This window comes from Botryllus schlosseri, chromosome 13 (assembly GCF_051294905.1).
Source record: "Botryllus schlosseri isolate E-star chromosome 13, Bs_hap1, whole genome shotgun sequence".
NCBI lineage: Eukaryota > Metazoa > Chordata > Ascidiacea > Stolidobranchia > Styelidae > Botryllus > Botryllus schlosseri.
This window is the reverse complement of record NC_137248.1, coordinates 18,112,383-18,124,853: the sequence shown is the minus strand read 5'-3', so window position 1 is coordinate 18,124,853 and position 12,471 is coordinate 18,112,383. Positions and strand designations below refer to the sequence as shown.

Below are 12,471 nucleotides of genomic sequence, written 5' to 3'. Positions count from 1 at the left end.
ACCTGGTGCGCACGACATAACCGTTAGTCTTGGCAGTCGCATCTGTAATAGGCCTCGTGCGCAAGATGTCGTGTCGCTGGCCTAAACTATCGCGTCGCCGGCCTCGCAGGTTTTGCTGCTATCTACTTTCGTTTAGAGACAATGCTGTTAATTGTATAATGATTCGCAACCGCATCTGTAATAGGCTCGTGCTCAAGATGTCGTGTCGGTTGCCTGAACTATCACGTCGCCAGCCTCGCAGGCTTTGGCTGTTATCTACCACCGTTTAGAGACAATGCCGTTAATTGCATAATGATTAGCGATGGTTATGTCATGATTGTTGAACAGTGTCATCGCAAAACAGAACGACATGTCGACATAGTATACTGAAACACAGCTATTCGTGTACTGCAAATGCAGGGTGCGTACTATACATGGATACAGGCTTTTTCCCAGAATTTGCATGCCATTTTAAGGGTGCGTATTCAACATGGGGGCATGCTATACTTGGAAAATTACGGTAGTTGAATAAATGAATTCAATTGGTTCATTTTGTGTTTTACTCTTGTATATGTCAAAATTCCATGCGCCGCAAGAAATGAGCTCATGCTGTGTGTAGGACACCGACTGTACATAGCTGATAGCCAGTGGTCAATAATGTTCGGCTCGGAACGGTATTTTTCTTGTTTTGTGAGATCAATCTTTTCTTTATTGCACATTTTCTCTTGCGTAAAATTCAATGATACTCTTTCAGACCACCACCGCAACCACCCCGTTCGGGCAGCAGCAAGAGTGGTAAGCTATCAGTGTACAGGCATTTGTCCCCGTGTCCTCGTAAAATCAAAGTTCCTCCTGTAATCTTGTCACAACGAGCAGAAATGCCGTATCCCGTATCGCCATATCTCATATGTCTGATTAAAACTCTAACTTTATCCCAGCAGTTTGGTATATTACGTCTTTTGAATTTTCAATTTATAACTTTCCTCTGAACCATTTCAAGATGGTCACTCGCCCGTCACCTCGAGACCGCCTAGTTACAAAGATTCAGGCCATTCTCCTATCGGGTCGCGGCCTGCTAGTTACAAAGATTCCGGACACTCTCCCGTCACATCGAGACCGGCTAGTTACAAAGACCCAATGCCTTTCCACATGAAGGACAGGAGGCACAATCGCAGCACTGGTGAATTCTGCGTGTTTTTCCTTTCATTTCGCCTGAAGCACGAAAGCCATGCATTGCACTTGTTTCGTTGTTAATCTATTTGTCATTTGTCAGTGTGTTTTGTTGTGTCCTTTTTTCTGTGCGTTACAATGGTCAGTGTGCCGATTGAAATGTGGCTTATTTTGTAAACATAACATCAACAGACCTGGTTGTGATCAGGGTGGTGGTTAGCGCAACAGATGTTATCAATGTTTTAATCTTCTGCCCCAAGTATTTGAGCAACATGATATCTGTAAAATACTATATAAATTGGGTGTTCCTATAAATACACAGGTGCAAGAGCCAAATGACAAGCAAAATAGACCGCATCGTCCAAATATTTACCTTGGTCCCATCATCGAAAAAGCAGTATGTGGGCTTGGCAACTAAGATCTATTATGATGCACTTGCTTTTTTCAATTTTCACAAAAATTTCATTGTCAAGACCATGCAGCAAGTGTTTCATAAGCCGTAAATGCAAAGAGTCAGGTTTTCACCAGACTCATATAGTAAAAAAGCACCCAAACCAGACGATGAGCCTGATTGGGAAATAATATCAATCATTACTAATTGATTTGAATCATTTTACTTCGTACACAATTCATAAATAAGCAGTATTGGACTGGTATCCTTATATCCTTTTTCTCAGACTCGGCGGCTATGAGTAGACATATCAAGGGGCAAGCACTTTTCTCCTCGCTATTCCATGTATTAACAGCAAGTTCATTACAAAAAGTCACTCTCATCGCCGATGCTGTTGCTCTCCTGCGATATGAGCAACCTTTTATATCGGTTATTCAAATTATGCCACTGTGTATAAGGTAACACACGAGAACACGAGATATTTGTCATTAAATGCGCATATTTTAGGTTGGCCTGGTCTTCGGCACAGTCTGTACCGTTATTCACGATAATGGTAGATTATGTTCCGCACCCGACTTGCGTATTCAACTTTTGAGGTTTGATTTTGCTCGCTTGTCACAGTTGCTGTCAGAAATAGCAGCTCTCTCTTTCTATTTCGTGCAGAATATACATTGTTATGCACTGCAGATGTTATTGCAGACGAAATACATATGCAGTGTAATCTTTAAAAAAAGCAGCCAGCGTGAATGATGATCATTGTTATTTGCAAATACAGATAGCGATATTTATGCAACAAGTGAAGTAATATTTTGAATTCAGCTCCTAGTCAACACACGACAATGTAATGCACCATCTTTTGATAGATTCCCTTGTTGGGTTTGGTGTGGCAATCCTAAATGTTCAGTGCTTTGATATCTATCCTCTATACTCAATCTTCCTGTGTCCGTTATGTAATTCCTCATTTATTGATATTTGACGAAATGATCATTTCCTTTCTAAGTTTGTTTGCTGGCATGCATTCCGTCAACCTCATATTCATGCTTTGTGTTGGTGCTGCGCCATGATTGATTGTTGACTTATCGTTTCCATATGTGCCTATTCTCTGTGGTGGAAACAATTTTTTATTTGCTTTTCACGCTGTGCTGTACGTTGCACGGATGCCTTTCCTTATCAATGATGCGTTATCCTTTGTGTTCCTAATATTTTTGCCTTTCTTAAGTAAACACATGTTTGGTGCTTTCTTTCTTCCGCCTAAATTGTCTATTTGCCTGCTGCCTGTGTTCGTCAACGGAATCAAAATGGACTTTTTGCAAACTTGCGTGAACACGGTATTTTAATCATAGACAGTGCCAGCTCGACAAGCTCCGAAGATCTTACACTGATGCCTAAATCAGTTCCGACAGGCAGTTCAATGCCATTCAAGACGCCTCGAATGACTCATTTTGGTTCCAAGTGAGATGATTTGGACATTACACATTTTTGCCCATCACTTTTCTGTTATCGTACGACTGCTTATATTTTGGAGTGAGGTTAGCTCCTGAATTGAAAAACAATTATCTATTTTCATATGGGAATTGTTTTGAAATAAGGAGAATATTGGGGTTCTTGCTCTCTATGATTATATTTTGTTAATTTGAAAGTATCCTGGTCAAAATAAATGCATCATAGAATTCATCTGCCCTAAGCCTGTCAACAGGTTTTTGTCAGAAGAAAAAGAATAAAAATTTTTAGATTACCAGTTCTGTCCTAATTCTGTCTCCTATTTCCTTGACTACCAAAACAAATGTAGTAATAATTTTTGTTAAGTTGGAATATAAATGAGATTTTGTTGAACTTTTGATAAAGGCTATGGTGATATCATTTTGTTGGTGGTGTCTGCTTTACACCAATAATTTTTCAGCTATACAGGAAAGCATTTTCCTGCCATGCTTTCATACTGTGAAAATTCAAATAGTAATGCCTTATACAAGCAGTCATAGTTATTTTGAATCAAAATTTCCTATGAAGTATGCCTCTGAGTATTAGTAATAACGAGTTACTTTGTGTTCTGCAAACAAAATACAATTCCTTTGAATTTGGACAGTAGATCTGAGGAACTATGCGCCTGTAATGACATATCCATGACTATTTATTCTTCGAAACTGTTCAGTTCACCCTCACCAGGAAGTTAACTGAACTGATGTCATCGGGATGTGGAATATCATGGTCATTTGCCGGCAATTTAACTGTGATCCTTTGTTTTCGGCAAATTCCTTTGTCTATGGTACTTCTTGTTTAGGGGAACAGAATTGCTTCAAAGAATCTAGAGTACGATGCATTTCCCTTCCTACTCGTGATTGAAATCTGGAAGGCTCTAGTCCAGTGGTCGGGAACCTTTTTCGTCTGAAGAGCCATGTTGGCCCTGTTTTTTCCATTTCCACTCCCAAAGAGCCATACATGTGGATCCCTTGTGACGTCATGGTCGTACGAATTCGAACTCAGTACATGGGTTTCGTCGTGGGCGCCATATGTTCTCTGTAAAAACTCGTAGGCTACTAGTCATCCTGTGATAATGCAGTTCATCGTAACTAGCTCAGAATTTATAATAACTGATATTAATTTAATATAACTATAGCCCTGATTGCGAAAATCTAAGGATTGATCGACTTATCAATTCTTAAAGTATTCATCGGTAACATAAACGTTGCACTATACGCCTGCATTTTAACAGAAGTAGGCTAATGCTCAGCTAGGCCGACTTACCAATGAAAAAAGTGGATAGTGTAGCGTTGTTTGTAATTTGAATTTGTACTTAAAATGTCACTTCCGCGGCAGCTCATTTCTCGGCGTAGATCAGGAAGACAATGTGTGTTTGAAGACTAGATTGTCATAGAGATGTCCCCATGTCTGCTATTCTCTCATCAACCAACGTATGGTACAATCCAAGATTACGCAGCGCGCGATGTCCGGTTCATCGAGTTAGCGAGGGATATCGGTCGCTGGCGCTACAGCAACTTAAATTTGAGGATTTTGTAAATGGGTCCGAGCCCTTAACCCTGTATACGCCACTGTCTTGAACTCTTGAATACATGTTTATGCTGCTACGAGAAAAATTATTCTGGCGGTTATGAAAATTTACTAACATGTTGCTGCAATATCGATAAAACTAAGTACAAAATTAAAAATAAGTAATAGAGCCATATCTTATACCCAAAAGAGCCATATATGGCTCGCGAGCCATAGGTTCCCGACCACTGCTCTAGTCGTATAGGAATTTTTTTTAATTTTTAAATACAAACTGTAGCCATTATAACTTTGAGTGCATACCTTGTTTGGATATTTCCTGTCTACATCGTATAGTAGAAAATATTGAGTAGATTTTTTGACAAACATGCACCTCTTTGACAAGAAAGCTTCACTTGCGTCTCGAAATTTCTTTTGAAATTCGAGTCTTGTGCACTTGTGCAGTGATTATATATATCTACAATTTCTTTTGTCTATTGGTTTCTATTTTTGTCTGCTATATGTACTATGTACGTAACATGAGTGGCATAGTTGGAATTCCTATCGCGCAACGCCAATGGTTGCAAGTTCGACCTGACTGTGGTTCCACATTGCCGTTTTACAAAGGCCAAGAGGAAAAGTTGGCCATGCTACGAGTCGGCATATAAAGAAATATGATCAAGGTATTCGGACGGCAGTTAAATTACCGGAGATGTCGGAAAGGCATGAACTCAATGACAGTGGTTATGACTGGAGCGAATCTACTTTCATGGAAATGAAATGTTGAAGCGTTGCTGTCACCTGAACCTGGATTAATCATTTCAAACAATGTTAATCGAAATTTCATTTCAGTGCTTACAATCATATTGTACAATGTACGTACATGAGATTATTTGTAACATTGTTTTCAATCACGTCACTAACGGTGTCCGACAAGATAGCGTAATGGTGAAGCGGCCGGCTTCTTGATTGGTAGGTCAGGGGTTCGATCCCCGGCTGGGTCAGACCAAAGACCTGATTAGTAACATTGGTATCCATAACTTCCCTGCTTGGTGCTCATGCATTACTGGGATAGCATGGAGGGATGATGCAAGAAAACAGTAAAAGGCTATATCTGATCCTTATTTGCCCAGCGGCATATGCACATCATGCACTTATGGTATGCATGAGTCAGTGTCTATGCTGCAAAAATATCAACGACAAAAATAAACTATGTCCTTTCTTGTCCAACTCATTATTGTCCGCTAATATGTTCCAGGCCGTTTCAACTCCCAAGTGTCCCAAACACTTCGATGCCTCCATTAGAGATAGAGAAGGAGGAAGCTCCAAGCAAACCAGGTAGTCAGGAATGCACAGCACTTGCCTTTTGTTTTGTCACACTTTTATGTGTATTCGCTTGGCGACACTCGTGCTTGCATGGCTTTCATTGTGCTTCCGTCTGGTGTCTGTGTCACGGGAGAGTACCTTTCGTTCGTTTTATGTTGTGCTTCTACACATTGCATTGCATGGGTGGTCTGTGGACATATGACCATGCGGCTCAATAGCATGCGACACTTCGGCATTCAAAGTTTGAGCATGTCGGTTAGAGTAAGGGGTCTTAAACTCTTTTGATTGCGGACCCTTTCAAATTTTTACGGACGGTTGTGTGTTTGAGAGAAGTTGTGACCAAAACAAAGTACTGAACTTTATGGCTATATCACAACAGCTACCCGGTGATTACAAAAAAAGGCCATTGCATCAAGGCCAACTCGTTTTGGGCTATTTCATGCCTAAATCAAGCAGTTACATTCCAGATGATTATCTGCTTTATTAGTTTCTTGCTTATGTAGTTTTTCAACATTGCCCTTGCACAGACTCCTCACAACTAGTTCGTGGACCTCAGTTTAAGAAACCCTGGGCTACAGTTAGAGTAATAGTTATTTTTGGCATCATTGTTTAGGTTATGATTAGTTTTGGGCTTGTTAAGTCAGATGCTCAAGTGTCGCATGCTAGAGTATCGCATGTTTAACTATTGTTTTCCATTGTGTGGCATGCTCAACTGTCGGGCAACCTGCATGTGCACATGTATTGCTTTCTTTTCCGTGATCAGAAGACAGTCCCGTGACTTTCGCTGATGAGTTGAAAAAGAAATTTCGGATATCTCGCCAGAACCTTTACGAGACGGAAGAGTCCGAAGATTCAGATTTTGACGAACCGCCGCCTCCTGATCTAGGCGCATTTCCGAAACCACCAATGACGAGACATGTCTCTGTACCAATCTTACCGATACCAACTAAGCCTTCCAACGTCCAAAAAGGCATGCCTCGCAATTCTACGCTTCCCAGTCTTTCATCAACAAATGGTAGATCTAATGATAATCCGCCCCCTCTGCCACCACATCCAATCCTTTCCCCAAATCTATCTCCGAATCATGCAAAACCTGTTCCTTCTCCAAAACCGATTATTTCTCCTTCCCTATCTTCGAGTCAATTATCCCCAGTCACTGAATTCCCTCTTCCCCCACCCCCTCTTCCAATATCCAACGTTTTCCCGCCAAAGCGTCCGCCAAAGAGTAAGCATGTGATCAGACAACAGAGTGGGGTTTTGACTGACGATTATGATGACCATTATGAACCTATGGGTGCTGCAGGTGTGCTTCGTATCATTTTATTTTTGTCAATGCATGTGTTCTGTTTGTAATCCAGCATGCTAAGGTCATAGTTGTGACTACTTAATGATGTCTTATATTGTGAAGTGATTTTGTTCAAGGCTCCGCTCTGGAACCTGTGAAATACCTTGTCAATCCGATAGTAATCAGCACTCAAGCTTGAAATATGTATATGAAATAAGGTCAATTCATGACACACTTGTGTTAATAGCGTTGTAAATAGAGAAAACTGTTGAGTAAATAAACTCTCATTGCCTCCGCTACCTGCATGTTTGACGCAAGGCAGTCAACGGTCTATTGTTATTGTATGTTTGTCATCTATTTAGTGAGCTGCACTGATTTTTCGAAGCCGACCGAAGAACAGTCCTGGTTCATGAACACAAGCCGTGATGGAGCACAGCAGGCAATTGAAGCTAACAGAAAGGTTTTTTGATATCAATATCTGTTTTTTTTCAGTGTTGTGTTGTGTACCTCATTCTGAGATCCAAATTGAAATTGTTTGGCCTACCCTGTGTTGCAACATTCTTCTTGTGCTGAGAGGCAAATGTTTAGTACCAGACAGCACTGTCTCTGTCACATTGCATCACCACATATTAAAGTTCTCGAGAGCAGCTGGTTTCAAATTTGATTAAACTATGCTATATATATATATAGCTATATAGCTTGTACAAGATAGTGTGATGTCCATAAATTATTATTAATACCCTTTCGTTTTCAGGAGGGCATCTTTATCGTGAGGCCCAAACACGAGTCAAATGCTCAACCATACGCTCTGACCCTGTGGGCCGCTGGATCCTTCAAGAACCTTGTGATAAGAAAGAAATCAGATGGAGAATATGCATTAGGGAACTCAAAGGTGGGTTGACCTAAACTATCCCGTGGTTCTCAACCCTGCACTGCGTGTGGCTCTCTAATACTGGCCTATGGATTCGGTTTGTTAGCAATTTTTATCAGGTAAATACACCACAAAAATTGCAATACAATTAAAAGATTGGAAGGTGTCGAAAGGACTAGGAGTAAGTAGTCTTTGGAATCAGACACCCACCTTGGCCTAGGCGATGTGAAGAGGGGGCATGCACACGCCATGAAAAGTAAAAGAAGATAGTGTATAAAAGCAAGCGACAAAAAATGGGATGGCATGTCACGGAAGGCGAAATTGGTAGGTCAGGTCGTGGTCCGGTAATATTGAGGGGCGGACTAGTATTTATTTACTAGAAATTGCTTGTATTTTGACTAGAATGTGGACATGCTCGTCGATTGTCGGATGGCCGACGGGATACTGTTGTAATCTGCCCTGGAGATAATTGCTGACTCAAAAATGACTAATGACCTTGCGACAGATTACCAATACCGAGAAAACCATTACCGAGAATGGACATCACCCAGAATGGTCATTATCGAGAATTGACATTACCGATAATGGCCAATGCCGAGAATCTAACCTACTTAAAATGGGTAAACGCCGTGATGCACATACACACGACTAGTACATATGCATAACATTGCCTGCATTGCATACATTGCATTCTAGGTAATTTCCAGTCTCTGTGGTGTCCATTCTCGCTAACGGTTTTCTCCGTATTGACAGGACACCAATTATTTACTACCAGAAATATTGATTGAAACCTAATCCACAATACGTCCATGTCTGACATTACACACTACATGCTCAATTTGTCACCATCACACTGAATTTGGTGTTCCTATTGTGATTTCTTTAGTTGAAAGAGATAGATGTTTTGTTCTGATATTACTGAAATAGAAGCGATAATGATAATAATCACATAGCCAGGGTAATTTCAAGTGCATGCCAAAAGTACTGCCACAAGAAGAGTAAATCTGAGACTAATGCAGTAATGCTACAAAAGGTGGATATTTTAAATCTAGCCTACTTTCCATGATCGTATTATAGGGCCTACCCTACATAGACTATATGCTGTATAAAATATATTCAATTTTAAGTCAAGTTCTGACCCATGCATATCGTCACAGGGAGTCAAAGTAGTTTATGTCCATTTTACGCATTTTGAATTTCTGGAATAGTGGTTATGTCTATAACAGGATAAAACACTTTCCCTGTAGAGCAGAGGTCTCAAACACGCGGCCCGCGGGCCGCATGCGGCCCCCGAGAACATTTTGTGCGGCCCGCGAAGACATTTGGGAATTTCAAATATTCGACAATATGTTCAAGTGTCATATATCTTTTTAGATTTAAGAACTTGAAGTTCACTCTAAAACTACTACAAAAACCTGACTATCACTATCACATCACCTCTAAAATCTACCACGCGGTGGAAGATAGTTATTATGTCACACTTCATGTTCATGATGATAAAACATGACCCGTTGATGATTCGTGACTGAAAATTTTGATTTTGTTTGGTGCGACCTTTCGTCAAATGACTCGATTTTTGGTTGTCTGGGTAAACTGAAAATGACTCGAGTTGAGTCGGGTCAAACGTTACAATCAGAGTAGGACTTGCGTCTCGGATAGTGACTTTGTAATCCTACGGACGCAACAATCTATGAAACTGGCATGGGGAATAGTAATTAGTAATATATCAAAAGCCCGTAGCTTGCGTTGCATAGGGTATATATATATCTGGTCTGCATGGAAGCTATTGGCATTCTGTGGTCCCGGTGACGTATATTTATTTGGTTACGTCCTGAGTGTTGTATGTTCTCTTTATCCATGTTATTTTCGGTGGGAGTAAAGTAGTGGTACGCTCCACAGCTGTAACACCAATTGATTCTTCGGCGATTGGTCATTTCTATTCCAGGGGTTCTTAACCAGGGGTCCGTTGTAGCCTTTTCGTGGTACGAAGCACCACATCAGGGGGTACGAGATGCATTGTGGAAATAGGCCCATATGCTGTGGAATATTTTCGGGGCGAATTTATTCAATTGGGAAATATTTGTCGGGCTACGCGCGATTTTGAGTGAATAGGATTTCCGATTTCTATATAGGTACCATCAGCGGTGTCTTATAAAAAGCCTAGAAGTGGGCCGTGCTACAAGTGGATAAATACGGAATCAAAAAATAGTATATCGGCTTGGTGTAAGATGACGAATGTAGTCGAAACACCATCAATATCAAAAACAAACAAACAATCACAAATTGTGTTGAAAATGGACAGGGGGAACGGGGTATCTTATTGAAAGCATAAGCGGTACGATCGCTAAAAGGTTAAGAAACAATACTGTTACTATGGAACAATAATGATTAGCCTATATTTAAGTAGTTATTGATCTGTTCCAATGTTTATCGGAGATAACTTGGATATTATACATTGAGTATACCCATATTATTGATGCTGCGGCCCGCGACGTCATCAAAATTAGGAAATTGGCCCACGAACACATTTGAGTTTGAGACCTCTGCTGTAGAGGTTTCAACCCTTAGGTTATATTAGATAAGTACTTCAGGAATTCGTTGTCAAGCGACTGTTAATGTTCGTTATTTCAATATGACTTCAAATCCAGAAAGTTTTCACACGTTCTGAGGCTACCATGATTGACCATTATGAAGTAGAGAGTAGTTCAAGGATATGTTTGCACCATTTGAATGAGTGAAATGGTCATAAATGGCGAAATAGCCACTATTACGGTACTTTAATAGATTTTAGAATATCTCGCGTATTTGTAGTGTCAAGTCAATAGTCATTTTGTGTCAGTCGCGAAGATGCATGTTGCCAATTTGAAAGTAGCCATATTCGAATACCTGTCATTATTATGCGACACCTCGGTCAGATCTACTTCATGAAACTGCCCAATTGAGGACTTCTCAGACCTTATTTCTCTATGTCTAATTGAAGTAGCTTCAACATGGCTTGTAAATTGAATATCTCTACTCGTTGTAGTGTAGAAATGCACGACGTGATGATTTACCCGAACTTTGAAAGTCAAATATGAGGATATTATTGATCTTCCAAAGTCAGAGGTTTCGCCTCCCCCCCCCCCCCCCTTCCCGGTAGAGAACGAGGCCTAGAGCAGTGGTCGGGAATCTTTTTCGGCCGAAGAGCCATGTCGACCCTATATTTTTTATTTGAACTCCCAAAGAGCCATACATGTCAATCAACTGCTATTTCGCAATTGAAAAATCGTGATGTCATGGTAGCGCAAATTCGAAATCACTACATGGGATTGTCGTTAGCACCGTATTTTCTCTGTAAAAACTCATACTAATCATGCTGGTTGTCTTTATTTGAGTAATGAGTCTGCAAAACTTGAGTTACTTAGATTTTTTGCAAGTTATGTATTTTTAATTGTACTGCACTAAGAGTTCTGTCATATTTTTCTAGGCTTAACACAATTACCATTTAGATTTCCAACAGACCTAGACAATAGTTAACGAATGAATCTACTTTTTACATGATTTTACAGTTACTGCGTATTTTGGTGTTGCATGGTATTCCTGATGAATTTGTATTTGTAGTCTAGTCTGGTTGATAATTTGTGACGGTAATCTTCATACAAAATTTGAGACTTTCTTCAGTCATAGGAGATCGTGGGTTTGTCTTGATGCTAATCTTAAATGCGAGGACCCATGATTCGTAGGTGGAGCCAAATATGGTCACCATGCAGCAGTATACCCTACATACCTACTGTGATGTGTGACGTGTCATTGACGTGGGGTCAGGGTAGGAAAGTGAGGCAGTGCATAGCGCAATTCATCGTAAATATCATAGAATCTAATTGTCGCACTGATTCCGATTCGACTTCTCAAAGTATTCGGCAGCAACATAACGTTGTACCGCAAAGCTACATTTTAACAGCGACTACAAGGCTACGTCATCAATCATAGCTATGGCGTTGTTTGTGATTTGAATTTGTAATTGTGAAAGTCACTTCCACAGTATAGTTCATTTCTCGCCTTAGATCAGGAAGACAATGTGTATTTGAAAACTTCATTGTGATACAGGCGTCGCCATGTCTCCTAGATTCTTATATTAATCAGGGCATCGTGCAATCCAAGATTTCGTGATGGGTAAATCGAATTCGGGAGTGATATTGGTCGCCGGGGCGACAGCAACGTAAATTTGAGGATATTTAAAATGAGGTCCGAGCCCCTAACCCCGAATACGCCACTGTATTATCCTCTCAAATACATGTTTATACTGTCACAACAATAATTATACTGGTCGTGCTGAAGATTTAACAACAAGTTGATGAAATATTGATAAATTAGGCACAAAATAAAAATTTCGCAAAGAGCCATATCTTATGCCCAAAAAAACCATATAGGGCTCGCGAGCGATAGGTTCCCAACCAGTGGCCTAGAGGAACACATAACATATTTAAC

At 40.3% G+C, this 12,471-nt stretch overlaps 1 protein-coding gene across 11 annotated transcripts in view; it reads left to right on the top strand.

The window, feature by feature from the left end:
* Positions 1–12,471, top strand: part of LOC145454340 (uncharacterized) — a 49,244-nt gene that overhangs the window by 34,366 nt on the left and 2,407 nt on the right. For 7 of the 11 annotated variants that reach the window (XM_080332332.1, XM_080332335.1, XM_080332334.1 and 4 more), the window contains 7 exons: positions 734–774; positions 980–1,159; positions 2,884–2,992; positions 5,781–5,860; positions 6,612–7,151; positions 7,496–7,593; positions 7,888–8,025. In XM_080332332.1, the coding sequence (XP_080188458.1) occupies positions 734–774; positions 980–1,159; positions 2,884–2,992; positions 5,781–5,860; positions 6,612–7,151; positions 7,496–7,593; positions 7,888–8,025 (1,186 nt within the window). The remainder of the gene's footprint in view (positions 1–733; positions 775–979; positions 1,160–2,883; positions 2,993–5,780; positions 5,861–6,611; positions 7,152–7,495; positions 7,594–7,887; positions 8,026–12,471) is intronic. The other 4 variants (XM_080332340.1, XM_080332341.1, XM_080332342.1 and 1 more) reach the window with 3 other exon arrangements.